The 19,310-nt window shown below is 37.9% G+C and overlaps 2 protein-coding genes across 2 annotated transcripts; one reads left to right on the top strand and one right to left on the bottom strand.

Moving 5' to 3' along the window:
- Positions 1-2,465: 2,465 nt before the first annotated feature.
- LOC113705053 (protein SAWADEE HOMEODOMAIN HOMOLOG 1-like) lies at positions 2,466-8,137 on the top strand. The gene is made up of 9 exons (XM_027226921.2): positions 2,466-2,686; positions 3,817-3,902; positions 4,005-4,050; positions 4,150-4,285; positions 5,407-5,470; positions 6,479-6,530; positions 6,955-7,098; positions 7,498-7,617; positions 7,746-8,137. Exons 1-9 carry the CDS (start codon positions 2,633-2,635, stop codon positions 7,809-7,811), a joined length of 768 nt encoding a protein of 255 aa, XP_027082722.1. The 5' UTR covers positions 2,466-2,632; the 3' UTR covers positions 7,812-8,137.
- Positions 8,138-11,162: 3,025 nt separating this feature from the next.
- Positions 11,163-16,821, bottom strand: LOC113704087 (casein kinase 1-like protein HD16). The gene is made up of 16 exons (XM_027225742.2): positions 16,147-16,821; positions 15,126-15,257; positions 14,960-15,033; positions 14,798-14,867; positions 14,642-14,697; positions 14,467-14,538; positions 13,735-13,829; positions 13,582-13,648; positions 13,343-13,472; positions 13,050-13,268; positions 12,797-12,939; positions 12,542-12,716; positions 12,333-12,423; positions 12,086-12,243; positions 11,813-12,001; positions 11,163-11,725 (listed from the first exon to the last, which is right to left on the bottom strand). Exons 1-16 carry the CDS (start codon positions 16,627-16,629, stop codon positions 11,666-11,668), a joined length of 2,214 nt encoding a protein of 737 aa, XP_027081543.1. The 5' UTR covers positions 16,630-16,821; the 3' UTR covers positions 11,163-11,665.
- Between the last annotated feature and the right edge of the window lie 2,489 nt (positions 16,822-19,310).

Raw genomic sequence — 19,310 nt, 5'->3', positions numbered from 1 at the left:
GCCAGGAAACTAACATTATTGTTAAACAGTTGAGTTGGTAGCCGACATTTGACGAGGGAGTACCATTTTGAACAGCCCAAATTCTTGAATATGACTGGTGATATCTGCAGTTCAGTGTGAGAAGGAAGCCACGCACAACCAAAATTTGGACGTTGCTATGAACCATCAACCAACCATTTCTACCTTGCAAATGTGAAGACTAAGTCGAACTCACACATCAGATTTCAGGTTTCCAACTTGAAACTGTAGTCTAATCTCACAACCGAGGAAAATTTTCATTAGTTGATGCAATCTCCACACAGGAATGTCCTCTTATTGAGGAGCAAAAGTCAAATAATCCTAGCAAGAAGGGACGTACAATGATACAAAGGTGGTTAGCTACAATCCCCATCTTTGGACTTAAGTTGCCTAGGAGCACAAGTCCTTTCGACTAGATCATCAAGTCTTAAAAAGTGGGAAATTTGGTGTCATCTGAATATCGCATTCAAAGCCCGCGCTGGGTTGGTCTGCTGGTGGAAGGAGGCTCCTTAGCTGAGTTCCACCTGGGTTCGATCCCAGGCAGCAACCCAGCTGTTAAATTCTTCAGCATCGGTCGGGCCCGCTCTGCTGGGGCGCTGTGGGACTAGTCGGGTGTAGACCCGAATACCCCAGTGATGACAAAAAAAAAAAAAAGAAAAAAAGAAAAAAAAAGAATATCGCATTCAAAGGGTTCTAGATGCAACCTGCCTAGTTAAAGTAGGTATACCTGAGCGGCACGGCGTCCTAGCATTTTCATTCATTCCATCTTATGGGGATATATCTATTAACCTATTATGTATGTAGCTCTAAGTTCATTCATTAATTGAATAATTATTATGTTGATTAAGCTTTCGGAAAGACTTTTACACTATTTTAACTTCTTTTTTTTTGAGATTCTATAGTCATTTTTGAGTATCCTACCCACAAGTGAAATTCACTGTTGAACGGTGAAATAAGTGTTATTGACCCTTAGGTTAAACATTGTTAAATATTTAACATTTGAATTATTATCTTTAGTGGAAGATATAAGTTGATAGAATGATACCCAAAAGCAACCATAGAATTTTCCTTCTTTTCCCTTCCATCTCAATACAGAACGGTTAGAAAGCTCCATTCAACCATCGACCATAAAACACTTCAAATCATCTGTCTCGAATTTTGTCTCTGTCCCGTCTTTGTTTAATTGTCTTGCTGCTAAACTTATTCTCCAATAGAATTCTAAGAGTTATTGATTATTTAACTTATTCACAATATAATGTTAAGAGTTATTAATCAACACACTAATAGTTAAACCGGAAGAAAGGGACAGTACAAAGACAAAATCCAGAGCAAGCGTAGGCCATGAAAGCCATGAGGCTGCGTCCTAGTGCAACTGTTCATTTTTCTGGGCCAAGGAAATGTGGGACTATTATTCCTCCGAGGTTAAAAAAATCAAGGGTATGCCTTTCTTGGGCTCGGCCCAATTATTTCAGTTGTGATTTCGAATGGTTGTGCTCTTTTGTCCATCAGGACCCAATTCAAGAGGCAACCATATTAACAAGATGACCGTAAAATCTCAAATTCTCTAATTAAAAAAAAATGCAACTACTTAGGTAACTTTTCCCTCAATGCCTCCAAAAAAAAAAAAAAAAAATTGTCTTAGTTAGAATTAATGATTTGTACAATTGACCATGAAACTTGTGCAAGTAAGAATTTAACTTTCTGAAAATTTTTTAGTATTACACAAAAGAGAAAAACTTTCTTAAATAACAGAATTCAGAAAGTGCCCCCATAACTTGTTAGGGTAGGTAATGTTAAAAAAAAGGCACAAACAAAGGATAAATGTTTGAAATAAAAAAAAAGAACATTTTTTTTGGGTCAAGAGAAAGAAAAGAAAACATGATTTGTGTTGATTATGTCTCTACAAGATACAAATGATAACCAACAATAATTTAGTAACTTTTCCTCTTTAGTAATTCTCCCAATTCTCTCAATTTTCAAGTTCATGTTATTTCTGCCAAATTGGAAAAAGTTTTTAGGATGAACCCATTTTTTGCCCTAAATGAATCCAAAACATGGGCAAGAAGTGGATTATGGATACTCTGAGAAGTGTGAAAACAGAACAAAACTTGAGTAGGTGTTTAAAAATACAATAGTAGTTGTTCGAAAAAAAATTTAATAGTCCAAATTGTACTATATCATTTAATGAAATAATGTGACAAAATCCAGACCACCCAAATGTGAGTAGTGAACACAAAGGCTAAAGGCTATAAAGCTCAAAGAAAGGATAAAAACAAGGTAAAAGCTACCCAAGCTTTTTGCCTAGGTATGAAAAACCAAAGTAAGAGTGCCCGATTCAGGTGTTTACTGGTTTATTGACCATTGGTTAATAGAAAGAGAAAATGAAAAATAAACAATCAGAAATGAATGAATGTTTGTAAAGGCGCCCAAAGGACAAAACCCAATTTCCCGTGGCATATTGAGTACAAAGAACCTGCAAACAAGCTTCTCTCATTCTCAACAAATGCAGCTTTTTTGGGGGCTAGGGTTTTGGCCATTTGTTAGCTTCAACTACAAATTTAATCACTACTAGTAAAATCTTTCAGCTGTTGACTGGAAGGAACAACTTGCTTCCATGGATCTTCGTCCTAGGCAAAGAACACCCTTTTCTGGGTTCACAAAAGATGAGGTCCTTTTTTCCCCCTAAAACTTTTTCCAAAAATCTTGAGTTTTTCTCATCTGGGCTTGCATTAAAAGGTTCTGATAATCATCTAGTTTTATGTAGTTAGCTCCATTTTTGTTTATGAGGCCTGAGTTTGTGTATATTTATTTGTGTAGATGTTTATTTTTCTGAAGAAAGCATGATTGATTGCTGAAATGTATTGACCCCTGCCCTGATGTTTGATCAGTTGTTAATCTGCTTATTACCTTGATTAGAATATTAGTTTACTCTGCATTTATGGATTTTGCTTCTATGCAATTACATGTTATGCGAAAAATGTGCAACTTTTTTGTAGTCTCTCATTGGAGAAATTTTAAGTAGTTTAAAAGTTTGTTAACTTTTTTAGTACCTCATTAATCTAAAGGCTGTTCATGCCAACAGGTGATCCATTGAAAGGAAGGGGAAAAGAATCATGAAAATTTTCCTTACGAAACTAATGTGGCTATTTATTTTTGTTGTTTGTTTAGATTTATTTGAGTATCAAGTTACAAGAATGAATATGTAGTCTGTGTGTTCCTTTCTTTGTAGAGGAATCCAGTAAAGACTGTTTGTATATGTCATGTGTTTTCAATTTCTTTCTCAGCTGTGAAATTGGTCATGTACTGTTAGATTACAGCAGATTTGTCCCCAGTCAGTCAGTTTGAGGTAAGAATACCACTTTGTTGAATAGCATCCCTTGAAGTTGGGCCTACAGAGATTCTGTTGTGAATAAGATTCCATGGCATGATTCTAGTGTGATACTTGCCAAATTTGCTACCTTGCTGTCATAAACATGTAAAATTGCCAGATGATCAGGAAACAAGCTAATGCGATTGTTTGTAGATTAGGGGATTTTGTGTGGTTCTTCTTTTCTAATGACTTTAGTAGGCCTGTCGTAATCTCTCAGGTTTCTAGATTTCTGCCTGAGAAAATGAGTGCTTGTGGACTTTTGTTGTTTCAAAAAGTTTGCTATCCAACATTACTACCATTCCCTTTTTTGTGGTGTGAAAGACTTGGCATTAACATTGTTAATTATCACTTTTATGTTTCATTTCCTCATGCTATTCTGGCAAGAGTTGTCTTACGTGATTCTTTGTAATGTTAAATGATGTATTTAGAGTGAAAGAATGGAGCATTTCCTTAAAGATGCAGCGGACCGATCTTTTGACCGGGATTTTTGTAAGAAGCTGGCAGGGCTTTTCAAGTAATCTTGGAACTTTTTGTGCTTTTTAATTGTTGGAAAAGATCAATTTGATGAATTTCTTATTGAATGGTTACTCCTTCCTTTGACATGCTAAAATTGCAGCCGTTCTAAAGGTCGTGCAGGAAAACCTGTTGTAAAGTGGATTGAGGTACTCTTGCTCTGGCTTCTTTCCAGACAGGCTAGTGGTCAAGCTGATAACGTTTGATGTGAATATTAACAATACTTATGTCACTGGATGTGTATTTAGGTCCATAATTGGTTTCAGAAAAGGCAGCAAAATTACCTCTCTGAAGATGCTTCAGCTGATGCAGCAAGAAAATTAACTCCTTCTCCAGAAGCTGGCGCTTTGATCAAGAAGAGTGAGAATTCCCAGATGCCAAAAGGTGCTTCTTATAAATATGCCGTGCTTTTGTGTGGGGATATAGACAAACAGGGTTTGCGCATGGATCAATCCCAACCCAAATTTCCAGAGATTTAAGCACGATTTTATGGTTAATATATTTATTCCACATGCAAGTACTTTCCTACTACCTTATTCTCTCAAAAAGTCACCTTTAGATCTGGTTGGCCTGATAAGAGGATAAATTTCGTGGTTACAGGTTGATGAACTAAAATTTTTTCTGTCTTGTATGATGCAACTTTGCGAGCTATTATATTCAATTAGCTTATAGATTTTAACAATGTAAAACAAGTAATAACTATATTCTAACAAATGTGAGAGAGCTTTAAAGCTGATAACTTGTATTTCACTCCTTTATTCCAAATGGATGTCCTAGCTAGAGTCGGCACTGCTATAAAATGGACTTGGATAACAATAATGTGTGAAGCTTAAATAAGAAGTGGGAAACACATGGATTGATTTATGAATTGAATTTAATAAATGGAGAAAGTTGGGAAGCAAGTGCTCAATGGTAAAATTGAGAAAATAGTTACCACTCTTTTTACTTATTGCTTTTTATTGAAGAAAGTGAAAGTGATTTTTGCATGGTGCTAAATGCAAAGTTAGACATCCATTTGGCTGAATAGGGAGTAAGTGGGGATCTCAGTAGATCCACAGAATTTTTATGTTGTTGGATAAGATCGAGTTCCCTAAGCCTTTACAAGTCAAGCTGGGTACCCCTTCCTTGTCTAATTTTTAGGTATAGAACTCAGGTATATAGAAGTTTATCAGGTACAGAGGTATTTGAGGACAAATTCTGATTTGATTGTATTTTTCAGTTGTCTTGCTTGTAAAGTGCTAGGGTGGTCTTGTTCCTTCAACAGCATGTATTGTCTTTGTGGTTATCATCTTTCAAAGTCCTTTGCCTTTTAGTGCTGTAAGTGAAATCGTCTTTTAGTAGCTTGCGTATTGATTTGCCAACTTGCAGTCCTGCTATTTATTAACAAATCATGTTAAAAAATTCAATCATTATTTGTCAAAAATTTTATCATTACTTTATTCAGCAACTAGCTAGAATGAGTTTGTACTTTTCCAAAGATTTTGACCGAAGGCTTGTGAAAGCAGATGAAGAGGTTCCAGATGTATCAAAGTTGGAATTTGAGGCAAGATCACCGAAAGATGGGGCTTGGTAAGCTCGTTAAACTAAGTTTTTCTTTTTCCCCTTGTCAAAGGAAAGGGGACTTGTTACCAAGCTTCTCTCTTGTTTTCTTTTTTCTGGATCAATACTTTCTTTACTCATAGGGCGTGTAGATTTTATCTTGTGCTAAGGTTTCCTTCAATTTCAAGTCAATTTAATGTGAGTCACAATTAGTTTAATTTGGCGAGTTTGCTATGTTGTCCTATGTGATCACGTTGTTTGTGTTATGAATGTACACATGCCTTCACAGTTTGCTCTTTTCCTTGGATATTTGTGTGTTATGAATGTACACATGCCTTTGCAGTTTTCTGTTTTTCCTTGGATATTTTCTTTCCTTCAAGTGAAACTTCTTGAACCTTTCCTGTTTTCTCTAAAACTATTTTCTAGTTGGCACGCAATAGTAAGCTTTTGCAATTGATGCTTTGCATGATCTTGAAGCACAAAGGCAGGACATAAATCTATTTGTGATCTTAAAGGGCTCAAATTGTTTATGTATTTCTTCTTGTCCTCTTGATTGTATGATAAGGTAGTGTTTTTAACAATTAACCATATAGTTTGTTTGCATATACCAGATGTAAACCTAACATGGGAAAAGAATTCTTCAGGTCTTAGAGTCATCTTTCTGGATCAAATGTCTCATTTAATAAATGCTCATGAATTAACCTCTGTCAAAGTCCACTTAGGTTTGACTTGCAGTTGAATGAGAGTTCATTTTACAGTGTAAAGGAGGGAAAATTCTGTACTGTGTCCAAAACTGTTAGTTTGTGGAATGCTTACATCAATAAGGCAAACCATAAAGGAGAAAAATACCAGATGTGTGCAGTTCTACTCTGTTTTTGGGCTTGAATTTGAAATGCTTACATAAATAAGGCAAAACAGGCATAACATGCTTATGGAAAAGTTGGTCCCTGTCGTTACATGGTAAAGATTGTCATTCCTGAAGAAAAGGCTGCAATTTCATGCGTAAGACTTGTTCTAACCTTTTTTGATGCCTTACAGGTATGACATCGAGACATTTCTTGCCCACCGAATGCTCGACTCAGGGGAAGGAGTAAGTGCTTAAATTTGATCAAAGGATTTCCTAGTCCTAATAATTTGTATATATTTCACTATAGCGGTGTATATGCCGAGTTTCCCCACACTAATGTTGAACCCGCAGATAAATGCTTCATATTTTTTAGTTTTAGGATGCAATGCTATTTGGTGCCAGCATATTTCTGTTGCTTCTTTTCCTCTTTGAGTCTTAAGGCAATATCTGTCCTGTAATTGCAGAGCCATTGTGTGAAGCAACATTATAGTAACCATTGGAAAGGTGCAAAAGCACATCCAAAGGCTGATTGCCTCATATTTATATCCTATATTTCTTGCCTGGCTATGTCTATAAGATCCAATGGCACTGAGTCCACCCAAAAATTACTATCATTCTGCATGGGTTTCCTTGTGCCCAAGGTTTGATCTTTCTTGGTTTATTACAGGAGGTTCGAGTAAGATATGTTGGATTTGGGCCTGAGGAGGATGAATGGGTAAATGTGATAAAGTCAGTACGTGAAAGATCTGTCTCTTTGGAACACTCTGAATGCCACAAAGTGAGAGTTGGAGACATTGTACTGTGCTTCCAGGTACCTCAGTTTGTCACCACCTTCTCTGTTACAGTCCAGTTGGAGGAGTTCATGACTCTGCCATTGTTACAAATGAGTGGAATTATTTAATCCACGAGGACTGGCCTACAGATGGCAACCTAGGATTTATATGTGGAAAATAATTGGTTGTAAACTGTAATTGCACTTTCTGTCATCTGAAGTCCATTACTTCTGTGACAATAGCAAAAGTGTTTTGAATGTCAAAAATCATGTTGAGCAAATAATACACAGAATATTCTCACTAGTTCAAAGGCTCACATTAGTGTGTAATGATTTTTATTTTTAATAGTTCAAAGGCTCAAATTATTTTTATTTTTTAAATTTCATTAGTGTGTAATGATGGGCTCACATTTTTTAATTTTTGCTGAATAACATCAGGAGCGAAAAGATGTAGCGCGATACTATGAAGCTGAAGTTGTAGGAATTGAGAGAAGGTTGCATGACATTAGAGGTTGTAGATGCCTTTTCACAATTCGGTACACTCATGATAAAATTGAGGTGAGTACCATTTCCAGGCAGTGTGCAAAATCCAGGTTTTTGGCTTCCTTTTCAGTTAGATGATGTATTGTTTCTTAAACACATTCTTTTGCTTAGCTAAGGTCTTCCGTAACTTTTTATCCTTGCAGGAAAAAGTTCGTTTGAGGAGATTATGTTTCCGGCCGAGCATATTAGGGGTTTCAGGAAAGCCTTAGCCAAGTAATTATGGTGCTGAAACAAATACATTTTTGAGCTTTTTGAGAAGTGGCTAATCTTTGTGAGGTTTGAGTTCAAGTACACCAAGTAGACAGCTGAGACTATACCAATTATACATAGACTAGGTCTTTCTTTGCAGAGAAAGCTCTAATGGTAATTAGTGGAGTATAATGTGAAATATCTTAAAGTAGTGTTTTTCTATTGATTCCATGAGGTTGTGCTTATGCAGCCCTCATTTGTAAAGCTATGGTTTCTTGCTTATTTCTCGGAAACAATGAGCTTGAATGAAGACTACTAATCTCAAGAAGGCAACTATTGTCTGAAATCTGCTATGCTGTGTGTTTTTTTTTTCTTCTTTTAAACCTGGATTTTTGTAATTGGTGTCAAGCTGTTTGAGTTGTACATTGGTTGCAAAATCACATGGAAGCTGCTCTGCTCATCCCTACCTTGTTAAATCATCAGCTTTCATGTGCTCCTGTGTATACTGTAATTGTGCTGTCAAGTAAACTCTCACCTTTTTAATTTGTCAGGTTGAATGGAAATTTAGTTGAAGTTCATTTTTGCCTCATTGGTTGCAATTTTTGTTTTGTTTTCCCCATATTTTGCCACACCTGTTGCACTTTTTTTTTTCTTCAATTTACTTCGAAGAGAAGTCTCTCTCTCTCTCTCTCTGTTGATCATTAAACAACAACAATTGAAAGAATGTATAGTCGAAGAGACGTATGATTTAGACGGATGGTCATGAGATAGAATCAACAAATCATTTGCCAACGGTGGAATCCTTTTGATCTGTGATTTGATGTGCCTCCGAAGTCCTCTAAACTGCTGTATGGACGTCAAGTATTCCAGCAAGCACCGCCCTCGATCAAGAGTTCAAGATGGAGACTTGGAATTTTCGGGATCCTTTCAGGCCAAAAGGGCCTGCATCAAGAACATAATAAAGGTCGATGTGGGAGCTTTATCCTTGTTCTACTGGCTCTGAGTCCGTAACAACTCCAGCTGAGGAGGAGGAATGGGACAAGAAAGCCATGTCCGTGCATAGGACATACCGGCGCCAGTGCCTGATGGTGATTATCATGTTTCCTCCTCCTCCTCCGGCCAGCACTTTTTTATAGATAGGCACGTTGGGGGCGATGTCAAACCTGATGGTACTATAGTAGATCCAGCCGAAGACTGACATTGGTTGCGACTTACCTTACAAGACTTGGACTTTTGACGTCTCTTAAAGTCTTGAGATACATGGAGGATTCTCTGGAAGATCATGCCATTTTCGTAGGTTTGAATCGGAGTTTCTGGCTCTCAGCAACCGATTTCCCTGGATTGAGGCCCAATTCCATTTACGTCGCTGATGATTTAACATTTGGAGGCCATGACCTTGGCATTTTTAACTACAAAGACGAGACTTTTGAGCCCTGCTATTATCCCTGTGACTGCAAGACCATTAAAAGGATTGAACCATAGCCAGTTTGGTTCACTCCTTAGCCGCTCTAGGCCCCTTCTACTTAGTTACTAATTATGTTTTTTCTACCTTAGTAAGGATGCTTGTCTATTTATTATCAGAAAAAGGACTGTTTTCTTGATTAACCTCAGCAGTTTCAGTTTCAGCGGCGTATTTCTTGATTAACCTCAGGAGTTTGTGCGCGTGCTAGCATTAGAGTCGTCGTGGCCTAAGTTGATAGTAGTAGATCTTTTTCTCTTTTTTTTTTTGTCAGTTTCAAAAATTTTATATATTTGAACTTCGTTGCCAATATAAATGATACATTGATAGGCGATCTGTCTGTAAGAACGTATTGTTTCAATGGTATGTCCTAATCCGTAATGATAATCAGAGCTGAAACCATTTAAACTTTTTATCATCAAAAAACATTTTAGCACCAAAAAAAAAAAAAAACTTTTCGCACCTTACTCTTCTTTTTTTGCCCCTCTGTCTAGTTCGAGGAACAGAATTGGTTTCCCAAGTTGGTAATTTCTTGCTCAATAAATTTTTCCTTCTTTGTTCCTGTTGCCCTTCTGTGTCTTTTTAAATATTGAACCTTTGCTGCCATATTCATCCAATTCTCTTAAATCAGAGGTTTGAGAACATTCCTGATGTTGCACTTTCTTTTTTGTTCTTTCTTGTTGGGTCATGGGTGCTGTCTTACATGTGGTTTGTGTATTCTGATTTGAACAATTTGGAAATGAAAAAGAAAAAAGTGCGAAATGGGAGGATTATGAAAATAAGAAATTAGACAAGTCAAAACATTTTTTCCTTTTTTGGTCGAAATGCATTGAGGCTAATCACATGTGCTGAATTTCTATATATTGGTCTGTTCTTTGTTTTTTATCAATCTCGACTATTATTGGTACTACTGAGTTCGTAAGTGTATGAGAGCATGCCATGAGGTCTTCATAATGTGCATTGATTTTTGGTTTCAAGTTCACCTTCTTTTTTGTGTTTTGTTGTACTTTGTCGCATTAAACAGCTAGTGAATGTATTTTGTTACATTACTTGCCCTTTATTTGCTCTCTTCTCTGCTCAAGAACACAAGTGGAAAGCATGGGGAGAGGGGCAACAAAATCATTGTGTAAGAGCATTTCAACAAATTACACTCTTAACTATACACCCTTGAATGTTAACCTCTAGAAGGTTCTGCCCAATTCTAGCTCCTAAAGTCTCTTATATACAAACTCTAGACCCTTCTACCTCTTTCAAGATTAGCCCGGAGGAATCCGGAGCATTTAGAAATTTTATCCAATTTTTAGCATGACCTCGATGCTTTTTTCTCAAAACCTCTTTGCCCTTTCTTCCATAGTTTTCTTGTTGAACCTCGGAGGCTAAAGATCATAAATTTTCCCTAGCCAAAAGCCCTAAAGATGGTGCACATCCGATGCCTGTCGGGGTAAAACATGTGCAGACTGCATTGCATCACATGGAAGCCAAAGTAGCCTGTCTCGATGCCAATATTACCATAGCAAGGCCACATGCATGCTTGTACCACCAAAGAGTAGGAAAAATTACATTACAGAGAATATAAGATGCACCGATACGAAGATTTCCCGAGTCTTGTGGATGATGATTATTCGGTGCAGAAATAAGACAAATACACCTAACGGCATAGCCTCCAATATCATTTTTCTCAGTAGTGTCTCCTCCGAGCTTGGCAGTCATATCAGACGCACCGAATCCAGGAGCAACAGACGCAATGAGAAAATAAATACTCCCCTCACAGTAGTGTTCTGTTGTTACTAGTGTTCTATGTAAGCCATTTTCAATCAAGATGGATTTACATTTCTCCTCCAGAAAGCAGTCACATTGCCCCCAAGCTTTTTCAACGGAACAGAACTTTTTTTTGCATCACAGAGACCAGGTGTAGAAAAATGCCCATAAATAACGATCTTCGGTAATTATCACAATCAACATCTCAAAGTTGTCAAATCCTAAGGATAAAAGTTCGAACTCAGACAAGGACCCAAAAGTGGAGAAGGCCATCAACTGATAACATTAGGACTTCATTGTAAAATACTAATCACAAGTCCAATAAAGCTATCAGCAACACGGGAGGCTGTGCACTTTGCAATAGATGATTATTGTTTTATGACTATACAAAGCTAGACCAAAGCCTAATCTACCCTATTCTCAAACTTGACTAAATACCTAAAGCATGATCAGGATTGACATCTGGTGCGCATAAACCACCACACAATGATCTGATAGCAGGACTTTTGCATACATTAACTCCCTCAGATGATGAGTCAGGTTGAAGAGAAACAAGGCAATATTTCTCTTTAACAGAAGAGAAGGCACTATCTTGGTTCATACAACAGAGCACTCCGTAATGCCCATAATAAATTCATAGCAAAATTGTGATATGCTTCAGGAAACAGTTCGCCCATAACATACGGATGCAATATAGAGATTCTTAGCCCATTTCTCCTGCAGTAACATCACTATAGTTCAGTACCAAAAGGGAGATTATCAATCAGAGGAAGAACTTAAAAGACAAACTAATGTATGGTCAACCTTGACATGTGTGCTGGGAAAAGCAGAAGTTCGAAGAGTCTCTTGTGTCTCATCTGCAGGCTTTCTTCTTGGAACACTAAGAACAAAAGCAGCTTGATCCCACGTAGCAGCAGTAGCTGTGATGCGATACCCAGCATCCCATCTCCTATGAATACCTTCACTAGGGTACAGGAAGTCCAATTCCACAACCTGAAAACAACACACACATAATTCAGAAATTACAAGTTCATCAGCAGCCGCAAAATTAGTCATAAGATGCTGCATCCCACAAACCTGATCAGAGAATCCAGCACCACGGGACATAACAATTGCCCATCTAGTTCCAGCAGTTGCCATGGCAGTAACATAGAAACCCTCCCTCCATTTCTTATTTATCCACTTAAATGGAAAAGACTCGCTCACTTTATAGGACTGCTGTAAATACTGAGTACCTATTTTTAAAGAAGCATGAACAAATAAGGCAAGTCTGCAGCACAAAATTTATCATAAATTGGCATTGACCTTAAGAAGCAGCACTAACCCTTTGACATAACAACCAATGAGCTCCCATTGTTTGCCCCTGCTATTGCACTAATGTAGTAATTCTTCTCCCATTGTTCCATAATCCATTCCTACACCAAGACAGTAAAATAGATGAGCATGTTAACGCCATAATAATAGATATCTGAAGAACACAATTAACAGCGAAAGCACAAGATGGCTGCAAGTCAAGAAAAATAGAGAAGACACCTTGTGAAGAAAATAAGCTGAGAGCTCATAAACTTGAGCAGTGAACCCAGTGCCGGCGTCCATTATCAGGGCCCACAAGTTTGAACAAGAGGCCACACTGCTGATAAAAAGACCATCCTCATTTCCTTTCTCAATATGCTGAGAAAGCCTCATATCTGCCACATTATAGTGATACCTGCAACACCAACCAACCACCATTATATCAATTCATTACTCAACAGTGAACCTGGAACACGGAGACCTGAAATTTAATACCGTTGCTTCATTGGGCGACGAGCATTGTAAACGCTAATCCACTGGGTTGCCGGCATTCCCATTCGAACTTTCTTCTTTGGTTGCTCATCGTCATCATCTTCAATTGTTAAACGACCTCTCTTATGTCCAACTTGAAATATAAGCTTCATGAAAGAGAGACCAAAGTTAGGAACAATCTGAATCACTTTCCAGAAGATCTCAAGCTCTTTACCAGGAAGCAGTAAGGAGAATGGCAATAGAAAATGCAAAGAACCTTCTGAGCACCATCAGTATTAATTGGCCTGATGTCAGGATTTGGGCCAACTATCCCGTCAAAAAGGGATATATACTTTGCATAATTAGGCTCTTCATCAAACTTCAAGTTCACCACATACTCAACAAACTGCCGGAAAGGTGCAGGACAGAAGCAACAGAGTGTATCTGGAGAGGTTGCCATCTTCTTTTTGCAGACAAGGAAGCCTTTATTCTCACCCTATATAAACATTGTATAAGAATAACAAAGTGTATAGGGTAGAGTTCAAAATATTAGATTTACAAGCAGTCAACCTGGTATCCTTGCCAAGGAAGGCGACCACGAAGAAGAAAGATGAGAGTATAAGCAAGAGATTCAAGATCGTCCCTGCGGCTTCCAGTTCTTCCAAGATGGGCATGAACACTTGCATAACGTACGGTTCCTCTGAAACATTCAGCCTTCTGTGTTAGCGAGCAATGACATGAAAGTAAAAGAAAGAAAGCAGGCCACGAATCACATGTAAAAGAAGCGAAATATTGCATTATTACAATACCTGAAAACATCTGGTCGCTGATCATAGTCAACATGAAGGCCGGTTGAACTATCACGCCACCGGGTAGCTGAAGGGCCAGACGGCATACAAAAATGAGAATTTGACTTTTTCTTATTAGTGATTGATAAAGCATTGATACACTTGGATGTTTACCTAGTCCAAGATCAACAAGAAACAATTTTTTCTCGTCAGCCGTTCCAGGTGGACCGAGCAAAAAATTCTCTGGTTTTACATCTCCATGCACATATCTGCAAAGTTCAGCCGTTACAAGAATAGAACAAGTAAATTCCTCGAGTTGGAAGGGAATCAATAAAGTTATTAATGCCTCTGAACTTCACATGGATATAAATCTGCCTAATTAGCTTTAATAAAGACATTGCTAATGCAAAGCCTTGGATAACCAGAATCATGTAACCACTTTAGCCAACCAATACAATCAAGCCACACATTATTACACATACACCAGCAATTAAATGAGAATCTGTATGCTACACTTAGCAACACAAAGGAACACTGTAATCCAGAAATTTTTTTTATTACCATGTCAATTAAATTCGTATACTCAAAATTTCTTGTAAGATACTAGCAGTAAACATTCTTATCCAGTATTTCCATGTTAAACTTTTCACAGTTCTTTCCTGCTACAGATTAAGAATTCCTCTCTAAATTCGATAAATCCCAGACCCTGCACACTTTTTGCTTGCACCAAATACTAAAACCAAGAAAGGGTCAAGGAAGGACTTATAGCAAGTCACCTTAGGTATCTCGCACAACATACTTTTAATTGAATATAAAGGCAAGGAAACCTAAGACAGCAGAACAATCTTTTTCTCATATAGGACCCAAAAGGATAAAGATTGCATGTGTTAATGACAGAAAAATTACCCTCGGGAATGCAACTTCTCTAGTATGGAGATGGCTTCAATGGCGATACAAGCAACCATCTCAATAGACATTCTGTAATCGAAAAACAAGAACAGGCATTATAAGTTAATCAAATGATTCAGTATTAAAAAAACAGTGATCACAATCATCTCCAAGGCCCAAAAGAGAAACTAACGTGTGAGAATTGTTATTCCAGACATCCCATAAACTGGGACCAAGCATATCCATGACCTGCAAAGAAAATAACGCTTTTCAAATATAAGTTTCCAGTTATAAATATGTAAAACAAAAGTATTGAAATGGAAAATATATTATAAGCTTAGTGGCATACCATAATGTAGTAGTCACTTTGCCGACCCTTGTGATGCACACGTGGTATGCCATGACTCCCACCAAGTGCACTAAGAAGTAAAACCAAGGAAATAGATGGAGGCATTGCAGCAGCAAATTACAAAGACAAAATTTCATAATGATAACAGCAAAGATGACTTACGTGTACACTTGCCACTCATACGGTGGTCCATAGTTACAGCCTTTGCTGCTTCTATGCTCAAATTTCAAGGCAACCTAGAATTGGACATTGAAATACTCCATCTTGTTATCATGAAAAGAAGTATAGATGCAGCTACTATGCAGAAAAAGAATGACAAATGCCATACCTCAACAGCTCCTGATCCCGTTCTCTCATTTGGATTTGGAGGATTAATTCGACGACCAACATAGACCTGCCCAAATCCTCCTTTTCCCAACTTCCTCTCAATCCGATATGCTGGTGAGCCACTGACCTGGACCTATAGACACAAACAAACAGAAATAGATATTCCAATCTCTGTAGGACAGCCTAACAGCCTTTGACAACTGACAGTAATACACACAGAATTCCACTGTGAAATTAATCATTATATGCAAGCACCTCCTAGAGAAAGCAAAAAGCAAAAAGGATTAGTTTGCATCAATCAGGTAAATTCACCTACTTCAGTACAACTGATCTTTATCCAAGAGGAAATGAAAAAGAACTTACCTGTTGAATAACTAATTCACAAAAGAACTCTTTCTACTAAAGCTGGTTTAGAAAAGTTCAATTCCTCACAAACTATATACCCAATCAACATTAAATTTTGAATAACGCAACAAACTTAGCAACAGAAAAATGAAAATTAACCAGCAAAAACATCACAGTCCCCAAATGCCCCTCCCTCAAACTGCACAGTTGAACACTTGTTCAACAAATTTCTTAAAACTCTGGCTTGCAGGCAACTCTTGACACCAACTAAACGCAGAGCTGAGTCATTTAGAACCAACTACTTTAGCGTCCCCAAAAGTTCATTCTAGACGGTCACATAAATTTGAAGAGAAAAACACAAAATTCCAAAGTATCAACTTGAAACCTCATATTAGCACCCTTAAGAAATGAAACAACACCTGCACCCACCTTTTGTTTTCTTCTTTTACTGGTTCCAAAATTTATTCAAATAAAACATTTGAACTCATAGTGTTTGAAATTTTTTCTCCTGAAATGCCTCATTAAATAATCATATCAAAACCACCATAGTCAATCTAACAACAAAAATACCAACTTTACCAAAACTTGCACAAAAAGTTGACAAGTTGGACCAAAGGGAAACAGGATTTTGCAGTTTCAAGTATGATATGCAAGGGCAGTAGTAAAAATAGATGTACCCTCTCGGGAAGGGGAGCAGTGCTGCCTTCGTCATCAGCCCCCAAGCCCTTATCACCACTCCGACCTCCGCTATCGTATTCATCCATTATTTCCTTTTCCCCTACCTCTTCCTTCAAGTTCAAATTAACTGCGTCTCTTTTATCCTCTTGTTCACCAACCGACGCCGTTTTCTTCACAGCATTCACATCATTTCTCTGCTCATCATCAGCATCATCATCCACCCCAAACACTGGCAACGGCTGCTCCGCCTCTTCCTTCTTAATCCTATTCTTATTTCTATTATTAATCCTCCCTCCGGTTTTATTCCCTGCTGTCGTTCGCCTCTGCCGAGTAGTCCTCACGGCTCTCTTCGCCGGCGTTGCAGCTCTCCGGCTACTGTTTCTCCTCGGCTGTTCGGAAGGCTCGTCCTGTTTAACGTTAGCAGCAGCAGCAATCGGCGGTCCACGGCGGCCTCGTCTCACTCCGCTACGCAGTTGAGGCATAGCGATCGTCCATCAACTCTTCTTCTGATGTGAATTCGCTAATCCGACCTTCATCAAATCTTCTTCCGATCGGCTAGGTTAAAATCGAATCCAAGAAAACAGAAATGAACCAGAAACTCCGCAGGGAAAAAAAAGGTTCGTTATTCCACGATCGAATCTCACTTGATCGATGAATTAATTGAAAAATTACGGCTTCAAAATTGGGAAATTAGAGATCCGAATTAGGGCCAAAAAAAATCACAGCAAAAAATTAGTGAAGAATGGTTCAAGAAATAGAAAGAGACAGAGATAGAGAGAGAGAGAGAAGCATATACTTCTTTTCAGTCGTCTTGATTTTTCTTTAATAAAGTATAATACCCTTACCCAGGCAATTATTTTTCGTTTTCTAGTGATTTTTATAGTAGTACAATTTAGGAGCCTTTTTTTAATTATTTTGGAGGAGGTTTATTTTGTGGATGCGCTCGTGTTTAACCGGGGCATGGTGACGTGGGTAATTTTCATTGGTTGGTTGGAGATTAAAAATTTGATCGATTCTTCGCCAAGGTTTTGAAGTGAGAATACGATACTCGCGGTTGGTCGAATAAGACGGTGACAGGTTGTGGTGGATACACGATTCTTTGGGGATGGGGGATGTAGGGTAACAAAGCTCCAGGGGGTTTTATGTGCGAGAGGGCAGGAATAGAGGTGCACACCAATCGAATAGCTTGAATCGGGCTCGCGAGTATCTTGATTAGCTACTCGACTCGAGATCGATTTTGTTCGATCTCGAGTCGAGCTCAAGTAGCTCGAATATATGAAACGAATCGATCTCGAGTAGTTAGGATGAGGCATTTTTAGTTCGTCGAGTAGCTCGAGTAGGGGTGCATGATTAAATCGAGCTCGAGTCAAGTATTCGACTCAATATTGAGCTCGTGTTAAGGGTGCAGGATGAAATCGAACTCGAGTACTCGACCTCGAGCTCGAGCTCGAATGGCACGCCGAGCTCAATCGAGTCGAGTCGAGCTCGATTTTTATTTCTCGAACTCGAGCTCTGGAGGTCAGCATCGAGTTCGAACTCGAGTACGTCACTACTCGAGTTCGACTCGGCTCAATTTCACCCCTAGGCAGGAAACTGAGAGGGGATTCAAAATTTTTTGCTGTTTTAAAGAAATTTACCTACATTTTACCTTTTCCCTCCTAAATCCTAGGTATTCGTTGGTTTCATGACATGGTAATAGTCACTAGTAACAAGTACGTACTAAATGTACTAATACACTATTGTTAGTAGGATACTTGTTAGAGTACCTCTTACGAGTAGAAATAGAATATGACGATTAACCAAAAAAAAAAAACTAATAACTAGAAACATATTTTCTTTGACAAATAGAAGGAAGAAATAACTAACTGGGAGCTAACGGGCATAAAGAGCATGCGATAAAATTGTGTTTGGACCGAAGATTATTTGGAATAATTTTATGAAAAAAATATTGTATCACTTTTTAGATGTGATGTATGTGAAATAAAAAAGTGATTAAAAATATATTTATGATGTAAACAGATAAAATTGTGTAGATAATGATTATTAGGCAATAAAAGCAACAAAAATGAGAAAAAAATTGTAGGTGCGACACTACTAACTCTAGCTAATGCTAATGGCTAAATAGTTATCGATAATGCTATTTCCTACTCTCTTTTTTTTTTTGTTCTTTTTGCCTCGTTGTAAATTTCGACTGGTGCAGAACTCAGAGGCAGCAAGAATGCAACATATGAATATTTCTTTTGCGTGGATTTTGACATTTTGAACCGGCGGATTCCTTTGGACAAATTGATGAAAATTCGTGTGGACCAATTGAAAGGTAATAAAAAACCTTGAGAAGTTGGAATCCAAGTATAACTAGCGTTGTCATTTTAATGAGACTGAACTAATGAACATTTTTTTTTTCAATTTCGGTACTCCAAAAAATTCTTTTTATTTCACAAAAGGCAACGGAAGCCAAGCAGATATACAGGTGATGGGAAATGCAACTGTGGGCTATTGCTCTCGGGCTGAACTTGGGCGGCAGATGGTCAAACCACTAATTTGGGCTGACTGTTTAGTTTTACTCTCGAAACTCTTGACTCTTGTCAAAATGGTCAAACCACTAATTGCTTCAAGCTGGTGCCCTGGTGGTTAATTACAACTTATCTGGTATTGGGTTATAAGGATTGGTAACATTGGTAACCCTCTTCAGGTGTATCAAGAGTCTTGAGGCAATTGAGCTTGAATTTACAGGCCGACTTGATGGACTAATCCTAGGCCACAACATTTTTAAAAGCGTCATGCCGGGCTAATTTGTTTAACATTATTCGCCAGTTTAATGGCCGGAGGCCCAGGGCAGTAAGTGTGTGATATTGTTGGGCCTGGACACCAGATATCTCTGATAAAATTCGGTCCACAAAGTGCAGCTCTATGTGGCTTTGGTTTATTCTTTAGGAAAATGGAGCAACCCTTTTGTCACCTAAGCCATTTGGAGTTAAGAAGATGTGGAAGCGCGTCAATCTCTATAAAAATGGCGCGTTCCAAGGTGTGAAGTGGGAGAGATGGTACAAATCTACTGATTAATTTTATATGTATTGAAAGTGTATACACTAATAGGTATAAATGCGTATCATCTATTTTAATTTTAATTATTATACATATAACATGCATTTATGCCTGCTAG

Source organism: Coffea arabica, chromosome 8e, assembly GCF_036785885.1.
Source record: "Coffea arabica cultivar ET-39 chromosome 8e, Coffea Arabica ET-39 HiFi, whole genome shotgun sequence".
In the NCBI taxonomy this organism is placed as follows: domain Eukaryota; kingdom Viridiplantae; phylum Streptophyta; class Magnoliopsida; order Gentianales; family Rubiaceae; genus Coffea; species Coffea arabica.
The sequence above is the reverse complement of the archived record's forward strand: the minus strand, read 5'-3'. Positions and strand labels throughout refer to the sequence as shown.